Below are 19,710 nucleotides of genomic sequence, written 5' to 3'. Positions count from 1 at the left end.
GCTTCATAGCCCAGGATTTATTTTTAGTGATGATGGTTAAGCACAGGGAAAACTGGTTTTTCAAAACTGGGATCAGGATTTGGAGCACAGTCTGGCTGTGGACAGCTGGAGCAAAGGGAAATGAGTTAGAACTTTTAATGAAAACAAAAAAAGTTAGGCTTAGATAAGAAAAAAATTCCCTTAAATTTGGGTTGTTTTCAGTAATTCTCTCCTACAGTTCTCTGGATTAAGACAGATCCATGTTTTATTCCCAATCCTCTAGCACAATGGAATGTCCATCTCTACTCCTCATCGAGGGACACCCGGCATGAAATCACCAGACCTTGGACATATGTCACCACACATTTAGGGAAGTTAGTGTCTCTATGCACTGGGTTAGACACCCCCACACTGGTTTGCATTTGGAGGTTTCCAGCTGTGGGGTAGGCAAGATGGGGTGTAGAAGGCAAGAGGTGTCCTCCAGGGAAGGGGCGGAGGCTGCTATTTCCTACTCTGAGCACAAGCCAAGGGTGTTCAGTGACCAGGTAATTGCACCCTGCCGCAGTCAGCTGGCTCAGCTGTGGTGTGCTCTTTCCCTTCTTCCTGTCCTAAGGCCCCACCCCCAAATCAAGCATTTCAAGGAGAAACAAAAAGGTAAAAAGTGCGAGTGCCTGGTTGCTCAGCAACATGGGTATGTGTGTGTGCGCGCGCTCGCACTGTAATAATGAATTGGTGTCATTAGTCATCTGTGCGGAGGAAGGGGACTGGCAAGGAGTGTGCTGGAGGAGGAGGCAGGTGACTGCAGTGGGAAGACCTGATAGGTTTTCAACTCACTAGTGGCTGACAAAAAAGCCTCCTAAACACTCTGCCTCCTCTCTATCTCATACAATTCCAAGTCCTAGTCCTGGGAGGCAGGTCTGCTTGAGAAAAACCTCATGGGGAGGGAGGGGAAAAGATTTTTCTCCATAATCAGGGTACACTCACTAAACTGAACCTGCACATAGGTTGACTATTACATGAACTAGAACTGAAAGGTGCAGTGAGGAAATAAACTTCTGAGTCAGATTCACAAAGCAGTAAATCCCAGGCTTCACCCTTTCAGCACCCTCTGATACCCTCCCAGTATGCCAGTATACTTAAGCTGGGGACTTAAGCTACCTCCCTCATCCACTGTTGCCTACCCCTGTGGAGTGGGGATGCCACTGATCATCTTGGAGGGTTGTCTGGAAGATGAACAACCACAAATGAAAGCACTTGGTTCAGCAATCAAAATGTGGATGGTGGAGAAGTGGCAGTTGCTCCCACACTCAGTATGTGCTCCCACACTCAGAAACAACGATCATAAAGGTCCTGGACCTAAGCAGAACTGCCTAACATCCCCTCTGGGTAATACTCTCACACCTAAGTGGCCCCGCTGTATGACTGACCAACATCTCAGTTCTTGCTAACTGAAATAAACACGAAGATTTTTGCTTTTTCAACAAAAGGAAAAAAGTGAAAAGAGCATTCGGTTGCAGTTTTGTAGCGAGCTGTCAGAGCCAACAAGCACCCTTTACATAAATAGCCTTCCCCCCATAGGAACTACTTTATACAATTCGGTTGTGTATTCCTGCATTCCTGCTTTTTCTTGTTTTTTCTTTTACTAGTTTTATGTGTTATTTAGGATGATTTGGTAGGTTACATTTTGGGTCTGGGAATACTCAAAATTTTTTCCATGTAAATTAATGAAATTGCTTCTTTGCTTTCTGTCATTTAGGTTTATGAAAGGTTTTATAGGAATGTTCTACTTCTGGATAATGATGGAAAACTGTATTGTTTCTCCACTGAAATGTCTTGCACCCTTGTTGAAATCAACTGCCCTAGAATGTATGGTTTTTTCCTGACTCTCAATTTTATTCCCTTGTTTTAGATGTTTATCCTTACGCAGTAATACCCCTAATGTTACCTAATACCTGGTCCACATTCAAATTTCCCCGATTTGTCAAATTAGCTGAATTTGTCGAATTAGTGATTTTCAGAATTAGTTTGCATCAAGATCTAAAGCCCAATATTGTATTTAGTGGATTTGGCTCGATTTTTTAAGTCTTCCTCCTTTCATTTTTCTTTCCAATACCACTCATTTACTTGAAGGAAAAAACAAGGTTACTTTACCACATAAATTTTTTTTATTTTCCAGTTCTGCCTAGACACATGTATTCTCACATAGCTTTTTAACTTGTTCTTCTATTCTTCATGCTTCTTTTAAACTGGGAGTTAGAGCTAGATTCACTTACTAGTCATATTAGTCAGAGAAGAAGACAAAGCCTGGCAGTCCAACTTTTAGTACTAAGATTGATCTATGGGTTCAGATGTTGTCAGCTGACACATTCATTACAGAGTTCCCCAATAATTTTAGCACCATCAACAGATTGTAGTTATCTACATTATGTTGGTGCAAGTTGCAATGTGGCAGTTTTCTAATTCTTCCAGTTATTCCAAAGCTAGGATTTTTCGTCTGCACAATTATTGACTCCAGCTCTGATTCCCAGTTAGGACTGCGCAACCTCCACATGCCATCATGGAAGCCCTAAGGCTTCTTTATTGTCACAGTGGTTGGCGGGTCCTCATGGCATTTACAGGCAGAGACCAGAGATGCTGCATGTTCCACAGCTGATGGTAGAATGGCCTCCATCCCACACTTTAAAGTCTTTTTAGATTCACCGAGGTGTAAAATCTACATAAGTCATTTGTCTTTAAGACCATTTTATATATGAACACAAACTATACTTTTTTTTTTTTTTAAGATTTATTTTTATTTATACAAGAGCTGGGGTACAGGCCAGTGCCATAGGAGGATGAGAGGATTCACCAGATACAGAGCAGGTAGCAGAACAGGCAGACGGACCGAAAGCACTGCTGAGGGGAGCAGCGGGTGCGACGGGAGAGGTCTGCCTCGCCACGTGGGATTCTCCCTGGCCGGCCGGGAATCGAACTGGCGCCATGGAGGCTGCGGACAGCTTCATAGAGCTGTGCTCAACCCGCTGCGCTACCGGTAAGGCCCCAAAGTATACTTTTATACTATTTTAATACAAACAAATTTCTCCAGGAATGTTAACTATGATATAATTCTGGAAGTACTGCCCATCTACTAATTTTTTTTGCCATTCTTCCAAGAACTGTTGACCATTTCAGAAAAGTCACATTAGTAATAGCAATACAGTCTGTGGAATCTGAGCTGTTGATACACAGCATCTGCACGTGCCAGCTTTTGTTATCGATGAATTCAAGGTAATTCAGTACAGCGGTCCTGGCAATGCTGTCCTGTGTAATGATGCTCAGGCTGCTGCATGGTGACGCACATAGTACCTTACTGTCAATCACTCTCTTTATATTTCTATTATAGTTAGGACTTGACACCAAATCCTGTTGAATTTATGCATTTGGTGAGTTAGATTATCTATATGAATTTCACTGCAAGAGAATAAAGGAGATTTCACAAAATATTTGTTTCTGAAATGTGCAGCAAGTCTGAGAGAGCTAGGAATTACTCTTTGTAAGGTTAACACATTGATTGCTATCCAGGGCTTATGCTTGCCACCAAATTCTGGTCACAACACAGGCAGAGCACTATGCTGGGAGTGAGAACACCCATCCAGGTCCCAGGTTTTGCCTCTTATTAGTGGCCAGTGACCTTAGGCAGGTCATCTTACCGCTGTTCTGGTCTGGAAATTAAGAAGGTTAGGTCAGACAAGCTGTTTCCAACCTTTCAACCATTTTTTTTTTTTAAAGATTTATTTATTTATTTATACAAGCACTAGGTTACAGTCAGAAGCAGGGAGAGTGAGAGAATTCACCAGAGCCAGAAACGGAACAGGCAGAGTGACGAAATACACTGCTGAAGGGAGCTGCGGGTGGCAGGAGAGGTCTGTAAGCCATGTGGCACCATCCCCGGTGGCCGGGGATATAACAGGCGCTGCAGAGGCTGTGGGCAGCTTCACAGCCCAGCGTTCAACCGCTGCGCCACCAGGGGAGGCCCTTTCAACCATTTTTTATTAGTCTCATTCTTCCCACAGGACTGCCCCAAAAAATTGCCAATTAGGGCCTCCCTGGTGGCGCAAGGGGTTAAGCACCACACTATGAAGCAATTTGCAGCCTCTGCAGCACGAGTTCAATCCCTGGCCAGCCAGAGAGCAACCCCCATGGCGAAGCAGACCTCTCCTGTCTCGCCCGCTGCTCCCCTCAGCAGTGTATTTCAGTCAGTCTGCCTGTTCTGTTCCCCACTCTGTCTCTGGTGAATCCAATCACCCCCTGCATCTCTGGCCTGTACCCCAGCTCTTGTATGCATAAATAAATAAATCTTAAAAAAAACTGCCAATTATTACTTGTAATAATTACTAAAAAGAAAACAAAACACCCAACTAAAGGATTATAGTTGCAAAACAGAATAAAACAGCAGCAGTCAACAATGAGTGCTTACTATGGCCCCAAGCAAACCAAACCTCACCTTTACTAACACACTCTGGCGTCCCAACTAGGAAATGCCATCTCAGAGACTCTGATTAGTCCTCATCTCTTCCCTCAGAGCAGAATTTTCCAGTTTTAAATGCTGCCATCCTTATCTGCAAAGATCTTAGGCATGACTTGCTCATACCCTTTGCTGTTTTGGTAAAGTTCTGAAGCTGTCAAAGTCAGGGACTACAATGAAATGAAACAGGCAAGACTCTGGGACTACATAACCTCTGGGAAAGTACTTCTGCACTTCTGCATTTTCCCTGAAAGTCTGGTCAGGGACCCTGCACAGCCGTAGAGTTTAGGAACTGACTGGAGTAACACTAATATCAATAAACGAAAGGAAGTCTCTAAATATGCAGAAATCAAGCAACAGAATTTCAGATAATCCATGGATCATAGAGGAAGTTTTGGAAAAAATACAAAACACTGAATAAAAATTAAAAAACAACAAACTGAAATACGTGGATTACTGAAAACAAGCCCCAGAGGCACTGACTCCTGGGCAGACTGAAGGGCTCTGTGTGGTCTCTGGAAAGAGGCAGGCAACCTTATAATGCTGCATAGCATTATCTGTACAAGAACTCAGTGCTTCACTTACGTCTCCATTCTCTACATATATCCACATACCAAGACCCTGACCATTCTGTGGAAGACATATGGGGACCAGAAAGAGGGTCAAGGGGCAGGATGCTAATGGCTGGAGTCCTCTTGCACAAGTATGGGCTGCCCATTGGGGGCTTTGTACTCACCAGGGAGGTTGTCGGCTGGTGTGTGGGTGCCGTGGGGGAATCCGGAGTGGGTCCACCTCTCTGGCAGTAGCAGGGGGAAACTCCCGCTGGGGACTGCTTACACTAGCCTTGTCCCAGTGCTCATGGATAGGTGTGATGATTCCAGACACGATACGAGACCTCAGTTCCTCACTGTTCTTATAGGTCCTGTAGGAAGCAGATGAGGTGTCAACTTCTTGCACCTGGTTGGCAACCCTGTATATTTTATTTTGACGGTGGCGGCGGCAGTAATGGCGGCGGCGACCCTGGTAACTCTTGGCATTGCGCCTGGATCGTTTGCCAGGGTGGGAACGGCCCGTCCGGCGGACCTGGATGAGGGGGGCAACAGCCCGACACTGTCTCCGAGATTTGGGCCTAAGCTTCTTAGGCATCTGAGTTGCCCCTCCTCATTTACCACCCCATTAGAAAGAGGTGAGGGTGGAGGGGCACAGGGCCTGGACTGGATACTCCTCTGCACCTACCCTACCCCACCCTTCCCTCAATCTCATTGTGTGTCATCACATGTGTCATGGGAGGCAAAGGGTCCATGGGAAGACAAACCACGTTCTTAATCCAGGTAGGCTGGGCTCTGGGGGCTCAAGGTCTATCTCAGGGGTCCTCGGAAAGCTAGTCTAGACCTCTCTTCTCTGCTTCTGAGAACAATGTGAGGAAACAGAGAATAAGCAGGACTCCAGAGTTCTGGTGTTTTAAGATAAGCCATATATTGGGTCAAAAAGTAAAGCTCACAAAAGTAAAAGAACTGAAGTCATACAGAATATGTTCTCTGACCATGTGGAGTAACGCTAATATCAAAAAAAGAAAGGAAGTCTCTAAATATGCAGAAATTAAGCAACAGAATTTCAGATAATCCATGGATCATAGAGGAAGTTTTGGAAAAAATACAAAACATTGACTAAAATTTAAAAAACAACACATTGAAATATGTGGGGTACAGCTAAAGCAGTGTTAAGAGGACACGCTGTTACACTAAATAATTATAATGAAAAAGATAATCAAAAGTATAACCTCAAGAACTTAGAAAAAAAGAGCAAATTAAACCCAAAGCAAGCAGAAGAAGTAATAAAGAACAGACATCAATCAGACAAACAGGAAAACAATAAAGCTAACTAAAGTTCTAGAAAATGAATAAAACTGATAAACTCTTAGCAAGATTGTCAAACATAAAGAAAAGAAGTCTCCAGTTATCAGGAATGAAGTGGGACATTACATCAGATCGATAGCATCTGAACAGATAAGAGAATACTTAGAAATAACTTAATTCAACAACTCGGAACACCAACAAAATAGTAACAACTTAGTCAAAATGAAATAGATAATCTGAATAGTTCTATTAAAGTAGTCAAATTCAGGCCTCCCTGGTGGCACAGCGGTTGAGCGCTGGGTTGCGAAGCTGCCCACGGCCTCTGCGGCGCCGGTTCAATCGGTTCGATCCCCGGCTGCTCCCTGGCCACCGGAGGAGGGTCCCACATGGCGCGCAGACCTCTCCTGCTGCCCGCTGCTCCCCTCAGCAGTGTACTTCGGTCCTTCTGCCTGCTCTGCTCCCCGCTCTGGCTCTGGTGAATTCTCTCACCCTCCTGCGCTTCTGACTGTACCCAGTGCATGTATAAACAAACAAACAAACAAACAAATAAATAATACATGCCTCTTTAAAAAAAAAAAAATAAAAAAAAATAAAGTAGTCAAATTCAGTTATGCAACCTCCAAAAAAGAAATCTCTAGGTCTGGATGATTTCAGTGGCAAATTCGAACATTTAAGTAAGAATTAACGCCAGTTTAGAGTCACTTCCAGAAGGAAACATTTCCCAATTCATTTTAGAAGGCCAGTATTACCCTGATATCGAAACTAGACAAAGAGAGTACAAAAAGAAAATCAGTATTTCCCATGAACTTAAGCAAAAAAAAAAAAATTTTTTTTTAAAGATTTATTTATTTATTTATAAAAGCACTGGTTACAGTCAGAAGCATGGGAGGGTGAGAGAATTCACCAGAGCCAGAGCGGGGAACAGAACAGGCAGACTGACGAAATACATTGCTGAGGGGAGCAGTGGGCGCAGCAGGAGAGGTCTGTTGCGCCATGTGGGACCCTCCCAGTGGCTGGGATCGAACCCGCGCTGCAGAGGCTGCAGGCAGTTTCGCAGCCCAACACTCAACCACTGCGCCACCAGGGGAGGCCCAAAAAATTCTTAATAAACTATTAAATTGAACAACAAACAATATAAAACATACACTAAAAGAATTGTATATCATAGATTTATTATAGATCTGCAAGGCTGATTCAATACTCACAAATCCTGACCATACTAATAAGAAAAACCATGATCATATCCAACTGATGCAGAAAAAAGCACTGGAGAAAATCTAAGATGATAAAACCATTCATGACAAAAACTCTCAGCAATCCTGGAATCGAGGGGAACTTCAACTTGGCAAAGAACATTTACTAGATTCTAAATATCCTTCCCTTCTTTCCTAAGAGATGTCAAGCAAGGATTTTATCCATGATCTTATCTATATCTTAAAAAGGCTGGTGTAATGGCTGTGTGGGAAATCAAGCAGAGTATAGTGAGCAGAAGAGGAAGTCAGGATATATCCACATAGAGAGGCTGTGTGGAAGCGGGACAGAGACATAGAGAGATAGTAGAGACATGATGGAAGTAGGTGGTTTGGAAGCCTGAGAGGATTGGACTAGGTTCAAAATGGTAATTGCTGACTAGACAGATTTAAACATAAAAGGATTTCTAGGCAGTTCTGGTGGCTGTGAATTTATAGAGATAACAGATTCCTTTCTAAACTTGAAAAGTCAATGAGGATGAGGGAAAGTCCCTAAAATGGAATAAAGCAGAAATAAATGGATCTAATTTATATCAGATAACTTTATTACAATCATGGGGGGAAAAACATTAAGTACCTTTTGAATGCAATACTCTGACTATATACATTCTCGGCATGATAAAGAGAACCGAGAGGAGATTATGCCCAGGAGTTAAAGATCCTTTGTAAACCTTCCTCTGGACCCCTCCATCCCATCCTTATATCTGGCCATTGGTTTTCTCTTCTTTTTCCCCGGGGAAAAGCCATCATTTAGAAGTACCTGTGGAAGTCAGCCAGGTGTTCTGAATCAATATAATCATCCAAGTTCAGGGTCAAGTCTGACACTTGCTGTGAGCCATATTCCTAGAAAAATTGAAAAAGAAAACGAGAGACAGGCTATTTCTGGGCTAATGATTATGTGGTAGGGTGGGAGTGGGAGGAGAAGAGAAACTAACGTCCAACCTAAAGAAATATTTGATATATGCACAAAGACACATAAGGGCTGTTTGTAACATATGAAATACCTGTCTAATGCGTGGAGGCTTCTCTTAGTTAGGAATATAGCCTTTCCCAGGCAGACCCCAGAAAACCTACTTCCCAGGCGTTTTTCACAGCTTGGGCACAGGCCTGGAATCCAAGTGCCAGAGGGACTCACAACTGTCACGCAGAAAGCAGGCCCGCAAAGGGCAGGACCTCGCTGAGAGCAGTAGTGGAGATAGCAGGGGCAACAACGTCAATAGATCATGATAAGGGGCAACAAGGCCGCTGTCCCGGCCAATATTTGATGCCTCGGGGTAGCAACAGCAGTACTGGTTTCCATGGCATGGTTTGGGGTGCTGTCCTGGAAGCCCCAGTCTTGACCTGTTTTTCTGGTTCTTTTCAACAATTCTATGAGCTATCCCAGTTCGTTGGGTTTATCATTAACCTGAGGGGATTTTGTTGTTTATGACTCTGAACCCTGTCTGACACAAGATGTAAATGTTTATCAAAAGTAAAAGGTATAAACAAATTATGGCATTATGGAATATTAGACAGCAGTTAAAGTGAGTATGTAGAGCTATAAGCATTCCCATACAAAGACCCCCAAAACATACTGGGTGAAAAAAAGTAAGGCGCAGGACAATACAGGCTGCACGATGCTTTTAAATGAACATATAGAGACAGTCAGGACAAACTGGTGCTTACAGACCAGGCGAAATACAAACATTACCAAAGCAGAAATAAGTACATAATTACAAACTGTGGCAAGTACCCGGCAGGAAAATGATGGTGTAGAGAGGCATAATTTAGATTTTTCCGGCAGGTGAGAACTTTTTGAATACGTGAAAAATGAGAGGAAGTGAGCCAGACAAAAGGAACGGTGGAGGATGTGAGGATGTGAATGCACACGAGGCAGTCACCGTGGATGAAGGCGCACCCCAGCGCAGGAAACAAAGCACACAGGTTCCAAGGCAGCACAGAGCTAGACTTACTTGAAGAACTGAAATCAGCCCCTTGAGGCAACAATAAGCTTTTTGTGCCATGTTGTCACTGAATGGATTGCCCCTAATTTACTTACCATTCTCCTGTGAGGGCAAATGCACCTTTTAAATACCAGTGGGGAACATTTTTGAGCACAAAGCTTTTCTATATTTAGGATTCTTGTCTCATGATAAAGTTCCAGAAGTAGGATCACTGGGTAAGGGTCTCCCATTTAGGACCCTGGCTTCATACTGTTAACTGGGTTTCAAAACGTCATCCCCCATGTCCACTCGCACCAACAACCCCTCTGTGTTCCAGACTCACCAGCATGTTGATGATCATGCTATTCTCCACGGTGACGGCCTTCACGAGGAGTTTTCTGGACCCATCCTTAGACTCATAGCGGAGGGCATACAGGTCTTTATTGCTGTTCCAATTGGCAGGCAGAAGTTCTGATTTCTTATCATTAGGCCCTGGCTGAAAAGACACCGGATTGAGAAGATCATTAGCCACAGAACAAAGACCTATAAAAAACCTCATAGTGAATAATCTAATCCCACTCCCTCATTTCATAGGCAAGGGTGTGGAGGTCAGGAGAAGTAAAAGGTCCAAGGCCATGCAGCAAGTTAGTGGCTGGGGTTCTACTCTCTGACACAACGCTCTATCTAGTGCTCCTCCCTCAGCCCTGACTGCCTTTATGACACAGTACTGGAACCTGTGAAGAATCTGCAGCCTTTAATAATCACCTCTTTCCTGTCACCTTGGCAAGAATAAGGCCAATCATTTCAAGGAATTCTGTGAAATTCTAGGGCAGTTCTGCTCAGGATCAGTAGTGTGCTGACTACAAGCACAGACTCTAATACACCCCCTTCCTGACTACTGTAGTGGGTTAACAGTAAATATGAATAATCTTCATAGACACATAAAAATGCAGTATTTGTACTAGGTACAAAAGAATTATAAAATGTGTCTACCACCAGCTTAAGAAAGAGAACATCAACAATAGGGCTAAAGCTTTGAGTAGTTTACCCTCAAGGAATCTCCCTCCTCCCTTCAAGGGTAACCAGTACTCTGTATTTAAAAATTTCTTTACTTCCTTATAGTTGTATTACTATACACACAACCCTAAAAATATATTATCTTAAATGTTTTTTCATTTTATAATAATGGCATCATTTTACTGCTTGCCTATTTCATTTGATACTGCTTTTTGAGATTTATTTATATCAATGTATGTCAGTCAGTCATAGGTGATTCACTATATAATATCCACTGCTACAGTTCACAGCTGCATAGTGTTCCACTGTAGGAATATGCTGCAAGTAACACATATGCTGGTTTATGGGTATCTGGATTGGCTCCAATTCATGTGTTTTGCTATTAGAAACAATGCTGCTATAAACATTCCAATACACATTTAGCACACGTGGATGAATTTATATACTATCTGGGGAAAGGGCTTTTAATTTATAAGATAAATCAAACTATTTTCCAAAGAGGTACTGATTTATGCTTCCATCAGCAGTGTGCGAACATTCTTCTTGTTCCCTGTGGTCAGCAACATTGCTGTGTCCAACATTTGAATTTTGCCAATTGTGTGAGTATAAAAATACATTACTATGAGTCGTGATGTTCTCCTTTCTTTTCTTTTAAATAATCCTAAGACGTTTACACATTAAATTTGAGAAACAGTTCTCAAACTATTTCTATAGTGAAATTTTCAGCAGGAGAAAGATCTTAAGCCAAGGTCCAAAAAAGAAAAAAGTGCAGTTTTTGAAACTATTCACAATTTAAAGCTGTTTAACAATAGACACTACAGCCACAGGCTAGGATATGTGCCACAACTTCAAATGAAAAAGAATGAATAGCGCATAAAAGGAATACTTGGAAAATGAACAATAAAAATTGGGAAGCCACTTGGAAAATGGGGAAAAGATATGAAGAAGCAAAAGAGTAGCTAACATTTCATACAGGGTTACTAGCAATCCGAGAAGCACAGGTTGAAGTAATGAGTTACCAGGTATCCTATTCATTTTTCTAGTGGCAGGTGTTTGTGTGGCAGAGGATGGGGACCTTTGGGCACTTCTGGTGGCCAGTCACAACCGCACAACTCTCTGGAGGGCAATCTGGCAGAAACTAGTGCAAGTAGGTGAGGTGATACCCCATGACCTAAACCTTCACTCCTGCAAGAACCCCTGGCACAGAGACGTAAGGAAATGACAAGGAACTTCACTGTAACTAGCCGGACACTGAAGTGGAGAGAAAATACAAAATATGCCCCTGGTGGAATACCATGCAGCAGTTAGAAGGAACAAACTAGATCTAATTGTAGCACTAAATTTAAAAGTAAAAAATATGACAAAAGTTAAGAAGAGTGAGTCTTACAGTTCGGTACATTTATGTGAAATTTAAAAAGCAACCCCCTCCCCCACAAAAAAATCTATATTTTTGTGGATATATATTTATACAGCTAAGTACAGATTAACTGTACTGGGAAGCTCTGTATTCATAAGAATACAGCAGGACAGAGTGCCACTAAAGGTGAAGAACAGCAGCAGAAGACGGAGGACAAGTAAAACAGACTTTAACACACCATGGACAATAGGAGGCCATGATGGAGAACTGCAGGCCTCTTCTCTTTCATCACCCCTGGGGCTCAGGACTCCAATGCGGGGAGCCATCCCAAATGAAAATCAAGTGCTTACAACACACAACTGGCATATCTTAAAGCCTGTCTGGATGACAAAGGAACCCACAGGCCTGAAGCAGAGAAACGAGAGTGACAAAAACAAAAGTGAAACTAAAAAAACAAATCAAAGAGAAACAGTTCTCTCACCCACAACATATGTCCTGTGACATGTTTAGTGTTTGGATTTAAGGTTCACTTTGGAAGCCAATATGACAATATGATTTTTTTTTTGTTTTTGTTCTGTCAGGGACCTTTGAGTTTATATGTATATTCTCCGTGTAGATCATTCAACCCACCAGAATTTTTTCTTGGAATACAGATAGTTTGGTCATTACTCCAAAACCTCTGGCTCCCAGAGCAAGAGAGAATCCCGGGATCAGGTGAAGGCAATGCCTCTCGCTGAGTGGAACAACACACCCCCGTCCAAGGGTCGCCTTGATACGGGGAATACTGGCGGGATGGAGAAGGGCTGGCCCTGACGATAGCAGGCCAGACATGGCATTCAACTGCCCTCTGGGCCCTGACATCAGCTATCGGGCTTCCCAGAAAGCTATGACTGGAAAACAGCCAAAAAGCATGATTGTGTACTTTAACTCCCTCTGCTAAGAAACCTAAGGGCTCAGAGGGGCCGAGGACTACTCAAGGTCACAGTGAGGTGCAGAGCTTAGTGTTCAGAGCTCCTGGTTGCCAGAGCTATGGCTAAAGATTTGTGCCAGGCAGGTCCAGCAGAATGGCCCTAAGAAGTCAAGAGAGTTGTCCCCTTAGGCAAAACCCTAGAGCTGGAAGGATGCTTGAATGGCCACTCACTTCATCCCAGTGCCTCTGTGCTGAAGTACACCCAAAGAAACTCAAATAGCTCACCCTGGGTATTTCCCCCCTTTCATTCATAATCATTAGAGTCCCACAACAGAAACCACAATTCTCTAACTGAAGTGTATAGTCATCTCCATTCCCTTGCCCCCTTAAACCACTTGTCCGAGCTGTAAAGTTCTAGCAGAGTGGTGCTGACTTGAAGAAAGAAATTCAATTTCAAATGTTGGATTTTTACTGAAACCAAAGGCTTCATTGCTCTTCCAATCAAATGTCACACACAATTCCCCTGTGCCAGAGGAGACAAAACCAAGAAGGCACGTAGAAAATTTAGCTTTCTATTTGTTAACATATTAAATGACCAAGTAAGCACTTTTGGGACGGACCAAGTAAACACTTTTAGGACGTTCTTGTTTTTCTTATCACCCTCAAAAGAGTGGGAAGCAGGTGGCTGGAGAGGAAATACATACATCCTCTGAGGTTTTTTTTTTTAAGATTTATTTATTTATGCATACAAGAGCTGGAGTACAGGCCAGAGATGCGGGGGGTGAGAGGATCCACCAGAGACAGAGTGGGGAACAGAACAGGCAGACTGATCTAAGTACACTGCTGAGAGGAGCAGCAGGTGAGACAGGAGAGGTCTGCCTTGCCATATCCTCTAAGTTTGACAAACACTACTGTTCTCATCTGAGTCTGTGAGCCTCAGACTAGACGATTGACTCTTAGGAAAGCTGCCTTTCCAAAAGGCCTCGAGCCAAAGAAAGGAGACTCGGCAGAAGTGAGAGGAGGACAAGAGCAACCTGAGCCCCAGAGGCACTTAAGGAGAAAAGGCAGCGAGAAGCAAAAATAAACCACACTCTAGTGTGCAATACAAACCCCAGCTGCTCTGCAGAGGGCATGCATGATTTAGCACTGGGGTGGACAGCCAGGGAATGCCTTCCAACCCCTCTCCCCCATTCTTCCTGGCCTCCCCTAATATGAGTAGAGCCAGCATTTTTTCCTGGCCTGCAAGAACCAACACATGGCACCATGGGCCGAGTGGACTTAGATGGACCTCTGGGAATCAGTGAATCAGTGAAGGATCTCTGATTTATTTTTTAAAGCCAGTATTAAAATGAGATGGTATTCTTTCTGCACATTTCACCTGAAAATTTGGGGGCCCAGAGTATAAGGCAAGGGGATGAGATTAGCTAGGAGGCCCGAGGTGACAATTGGTATCTGTGGGATGGTGAGAAGTCAAGCAGGTCCTCTGTTCTGGGGTTGGGGCGGGGGAGGTTCTAATTCTGCATCAGAGTACAAGCAGCTGGCTGGGAATAGTGAGGCACATGAGCTGCAAAGAGCAGGGTAGACGTGTTAGATCTGAAGGACAGGGCAAGTGATGGGGAACCTGAGGACCCATGGGGAGTCTTACTCCTCCCTCCAATCTCACTGTCCCCTGCACCACCCTACACCACAGATCCCTAGGAGAACTTCCTAAAAAAGTTGCAATGACTGGGGAAACTGAAAGAGCTCTTAGATTGAGGCAAGTGAAGAGAGTAAAGGTTTCTGCTGGGGAGACAATGCACTGAAAGGGAAAGCCTGGCACTTGTGAGTGAGGGCTCCATCTACCTGGTCCCAAAGTCTGAAATGTTTAAAGGCAAGGTAAGTGGAAAGAAGTTTAGGGTGAACAGAAAGGCCGAAGACAGGTGTGTTTGCGAGGAAGATATGTTTCTAGGTGTGTGTGAAAAAGGCAAATCCTTCTTTTGTACTCTCATCTCTAGTGCCAGAGTCTACATGAAGGATGACATGTGTGAGCTTCAAGGAGGGAGTGGGGGATGCTAAGTGTGTATATGGGTTCCCAGTGAGGTATTTGAAGTCTGAGGGAAAAAAAGAGCCAGAAATCCATGGCAATTCTTGGTGGCGGGGGTGAAGCGTGAGGGCATGTGGTGGTCTTGGTCCTCAGTTCTAAGGGACAGAGGAATGGGGGCACCTGGGAGAAGGGTTACCTGGCACTAAGAGCTCAGAATGTACGAACTATGTCCGAGGAGGAATCCCTAAAACTGTGTCAGAAAAGGCAAATGAAGATTATGTATCTGAGAAGCAAAAAGCATTAGGGACTTGGAGGACTGAAGTAGCTACAAATGAGAGGAAAGTTACAATCTCACTGTAAGCTACAAAGGGTGAGGTGCCCTGCTCCTCAGAACTGCTCTAGGTTCTATGAGCAAGGATAGTGAGGGGCAGGCTTGGAGTCCTGAGTGTGCAAGAGTGTGCATGTGAAGACAGTAAATAGGAAATGAAAGGGTACTAAGGGGGCCAAGTCCAAGTCTCCCAGGAGGCAGATGTGTATGTGAGAGGCGCAGGGAAGGGGAAAGGAAGACAGGAGAATGCGAATTAGTGGGTGAACTGGGTCCAGTAATCCCGGGGTTCTGAAGAGATGACAACCAATGTCCAGCTGTAAGGGGCAGAGCCTGAGAATGGAAGAGCAGGAGGGGCTGGTCCTGCTGGGAAGAAAACCGTACTGGATCCTAATACTCAAGGTGAATGTTTACGTGTGTGAGAGAGGAGGTGGTTTCCAGAGCCTGCGCTGGGCATGACAGCAGCGTGTGGACTGCAGTGGGCCTTTCGGTAAGGCAAGTGTGTGTGAGCTCTATGGGAGTGAAGAAAGGGCCCTGGGTTGCGGCTGAGTAGGTCAAAACTGACCCCTAAAGTGTGCCTGGATCCAGATATCTGGCAGTATTGAGTACAATCCACCCCTCCACCCCCCAAATGTATGGGATGGAACTCAGTGGAATTCAGGTAAGTAAGGAGTACTCCGGGGAGTTACAACCCGGTGTCGGTGCCAGAACCACAGAATTCTGGCCTGTAAATCCTCCAGACTACGCCGAAGGGAGGAGTTTCTGTCCACGCAGGACAGGGCTTGCCAGCGGCGTGGATGAAGGGCGCTGGGATCGCAGGGTCCTCCTTGACCCGCAGGCTATACCAATGGTGTCACGAACCCCCAAGTCTGACTTCTGGCCCCCCGGGTTTGCGCAGAAGACACCTTCTCCCTCCACCCCGGCCTCAGGCCGGCCCCGTGGCGTACCTGGTCGCCGGCGCCCAAGCCGTAGTAGCCGTGCGTCACCACCTCCCAGTGCAGGAAGCAGACGAGCGCGTCCTGCGCGCAGGTGATGCCGGGCGCCGCCGACGCGAACAGTACCTCCAGGCCCGCCATGCGCGCTCACGGCTTCTGCTGGGGGAAGGAAAATGGGAGACGAGGGCGGTGAGCCTCCTCGGCCCTCGAAGTCCAGCTGACACTGCGGCTCGGCTTATCCAAGCTGCGTCTCCACCTGCGGCCAAAATGGAGATACCGAGGGGGCGGGGCGGGGCGCGGCTTCCGGAAGTAGCGCGAAGCCCCGGAGCACTTCCGCGAGTGCGCCCGGCTGGAAACTCGGAGCAATGTTAAAAGGTTCCGTCAGGTCGCGCGCGGTTGGATCCGGGCCTCCGGGAGCGCGGGCTTCACGGAGGGACGCCCCGTCGGCCAGGGTAGCAGGCGGGACCGCTACGCTCTGGGTGTTGGGTCCTGGAGGAGAGGCCGCTTTGCTCGAGTCCCTGACTTCTCTCCCATCTGCAAAATGGGGTGGGGATCGTTAGGCCGGGGTAAAGGTTAGAAATATGACTGAAATATATCCATAGTTTTAGTGGGCATGTTTGGCAGTGCTTACTATGTGCCACATTATTCTGAATGCTTTATTCATTTGTTTATAACTTACCACCCAACCTTATAAAGCTGGTATTAGTGGTAGTCTCCTCTTACAGATGAGTAAAATGAGGCACAGACAGGTAAATTAGACCATGATGACACATCCAGCCAACATTTATTAAATGTTTATAGTGTGCAAAACCTTCACGTCTCTGCCAACAACTCTATTAACTATCCTCCATTAGCATCCCCATTTTGCGGATGACCAAAGCCAACTCAGAGAATTAAAACCATTTCCTTCAAGAAGATAGGTGCTAATTTTAGAGCTGGTACTCCTGACCCACTACCAAATTTGAATCACTTATTTGCTTGTTGCTTTCATGATTTTTACCACCTTTTATTCCTTCAACAAGTTCACTGAAATCCACTTACTGTTTCATTTAAATAAACTCAGTTTCCTCATCCCATTCAGTCCCCTGGTGTACCCCATCATCATCTCTCACTTGGATGTCTGCACCTCTGCACCAAACTCTGCACCTCTCTGCTACTGCATTGCTATCTCCTTAAAGTATGTTCTATAGTCTGTAAATAGAAATTCTGTATTTATGGAAATTCCTGCTTTCACTTGCTCTGTTATTGAAAATCCCATCAGTTCATTCATTCAATCATTCATTAAGTTTCCAAAGTGGGTTGCCATGCATGGTGATGCAGGCTGTGCACTGCACAAAGGTGCCTGTCCAGTGTGGCAGCCCCATTCCTAAGTACCTACTGTGAGCCAGGCCCAAATGAACATGCTGCGTTCCCTGTCTCTGTGAGCTCACCTTCTAGTGGCAAAAAAATTACAAGGTAACACAGTATGAAAACTGCCACAATCCAGCAGAGGAGGGGTCAAAACAGGGGATGGAAGAGCACAATAGACTGTGGTGATGGATCACCGGTGCCACGGTGGTGGTGGGAGAACTCCAAGGACTACACCAGAGGGGAGAAATCAATACTATTCAAAATTAACAAAGATGTAAGAGAATAAATTATTTTTTAAAAAGTCTGCCATAACTGAGAAGCCCTTGGAGGTTTCTGCAAGTCCAGAGGAGGCATTGAATTCAGGCTGGAAGTCAGAGAGGGCTTCTTGGAGGAAGGTATTTCCAACTGCACTGAACCTTAACAGGAGATTGGGAGTGCACTGAGGAACTAGTTAAAGGGAATAGCATGTGCAAAGACACAGAGATGGGAAATGTAGCTAATATGTGATTAGAGGATTGATGCTGCCTCCCAAGCGAGACCTTCCCTTACCCTTCTCTACCTACTTTCTTCTCAGTGCATTTGGCATAGGTAGGATGACAAAGGTTAGACATTAGGTAGCAAGAACTACCAGATTTGCAGGAGGAGAATTTTATCACTAAAATTGATTGGAATGGCTGGGTCATAGTGATAATAAAAAGCAGACTGGTTTTTGTTCAGTTTATACTATTTAGATTTTTTACAGACAATACACACCTTCATTTCCTGCACTTGGACCCACGGCTCCCTCAGCACCCTCTTGGCTCACCATTGCTTTGCATACAGTTGGTTATAGCTAGACTGGCACAGAGCACTACTTTTCTGTTATACACCATCATTCCATTGCTCAAGCTTGTGTTCCCTGAGACACAGCTTGAGACAAGGATTTGAGTGGTTTATTTGGGAGCTGATTCCAGAAAATAGCAGTAAGAGAGTGGGGTAGTGAGGCAAAGAAGGGAAGACAGTGTTACATGATCAACTGACTGATCTGGGCACCCGGAGCTTAGTCCTATCCAGCAACTCTGGAAGGCAATGTAGAGCGTGTCTCAGAATTGTCCTGATTGAGGGCAAGTGAGGGAAACTTGGGTACTTTTTCCCCCATTTGTTCTTTGTCTGCCACAGGTTGAAGACTACTTCTGTGAGCATGAAAAAGTCTCAGGCAAAGAGCTGCAGAGCTTAGAGAAAGTAGCCTCTGGTGCTTAGAGGTGGCTGCTAAGGAATGAGTGGGGCACTCTGCAGCATCTGCTACGCCTAACGCTCTCCCTAAAGTGCCTTTGCAAATCGGTGGACTCACAGCCAGCACAGGGTAGGCCCCGCTGTCTCTGTGTTGAAAGAACAAGGTGAGATCTGTCTCTTGCACGAGGCTATGAACCCCCAGAGCACCAATACTGTGTTACCTCTACCCTCGACCCCAGAATCCTCTATGGATGGGAACAAATGTCAGGATCCCTTGGGACTGGAGGTTGCCTATGTCCTGTGCCTGGTCCATCTATAACTTTCTATGGACTTACCTCCATCAACAAGTCTCAGTCTTCTCTGTGAGACCTGTGAGTGGCTGAGAAGAAAGTAGATGGAAGGTGTTTTCCTAGCTGGGCCCCCGTTGCTTGGGCAGCAGAGAGCCCATGCCAGAGACGAGGGCCCAGGATGATGGAAAGAACATGGCAGGGGCTGCAGCCACCAGTTCCTGGTTGCCAAGTGACAGCAATATGGGTATTCCAAGCTTCCTATCTCCTTGGAGACCATGAAGAAGTGAGTTGAGGGGCGGGACCCAGATAGTCACTAAGGTGGAATCATTCACCACTGGAACTCTTCTTTGGCATCAGCCCAACCACCTCACCTCCTTCAGGATGCCTTCCATGATTAATACTATTCAGTACTAACTGGAACCCAAGACTTCCAATCCCCCTTGTCAGCGGGATGCCTAACATCTTTGTCACCCAAAAGAGATGACTTTTTTTTAAGTGTAATTTTAATATAACTCTATTTGTTTTAATATTTGTTTATTGTGGTAATATAAGCACAACAAAATTTAACCATCTTAAAATGTACAGTTCAGTAGTGTTAAGAATATTCATATGGTTGTACAATCATCACCACCATCTCTATCCAGGGCTCTTTGCAAGGTAAGTCTTGAAAAACTGAAATTCTGTACCCATTAAACAATAACTCCCCCTTCCTTCCTACTCGCATCCCTGGCAGTCACCATTTTATCTTCTGCTTCTAAGGATTTGACTACTTTAGGTGCC

The 19,710-nt window shown here is 44.8% G+C and overlaps 1 protein-coding gene across 3 annotated transcripts in view; it reads right to left on the bottom strand.

The window, feature by feature from the left end:
• Window positions 1-19,166, bottom strand: part of PSMF1 (proteasome inhibitor subunit 1) — a 29,571-nt gene extending 10,405 nt beyond the window's left edge. Inside the window, exons 1-5 of one of the 3 annotated variants that reach the window (XM_037497662.2) lie at window positions 18,976-19,166; window positions 16,091-16,237; window positions 9,855-10,007; window positions 8,350-8,432; window positions 5,220-5,405 (exon numbers count right to left, since the gene is read on the bottom strand). In XM_037497662.2, the coding sequence (XP_037353559.1) occupies window positions 5,220-5,405; window positions 8,350-8,432; window positions 9,855-10,007; window positions 16,091-16,219 (551 nt within the window). In that variant the 5' untranslated portion in view covers window positions 16,220-16,237; window positions 18,976-19,166. Of the gene's footprint in view, window positions 1-5,219; window positions 5,406-8,349; window positions 8,433-9,854; window positions 10,008-16,090; window positions 16,387-18,975 lie in introns of those variants that run through there. The other 2 variants (XM_037497675.2, XM_037497670.2) reach the window with 2 other exon arrangements.
• Between the last annotated feature and the right edge of the window lie 544 nt (window positions 19,167-19,710).

The sequence above is a fragment of the Talpa occidentalis genome, unplaced genomic scaffold (genome assembly GCF_014898055.3).
Source record: "Talpa occidentalis isolate TD23 unplaced genomic scaffold, MPIMG_talOcc4v2.1 talOcc4.10, whole genome shotgun sequence".
Taxonomy (NCBI): Eukaryota; Metazoa; Chordata; class Mammalia; order Eulipotyphla; family Talpidae; genus Talpa; species Talpa occidentalis.
Note: the sequence above shows the minus strand (reverse complement) of the source record. Positions and strands in the feature narration are given on the sequence as shown.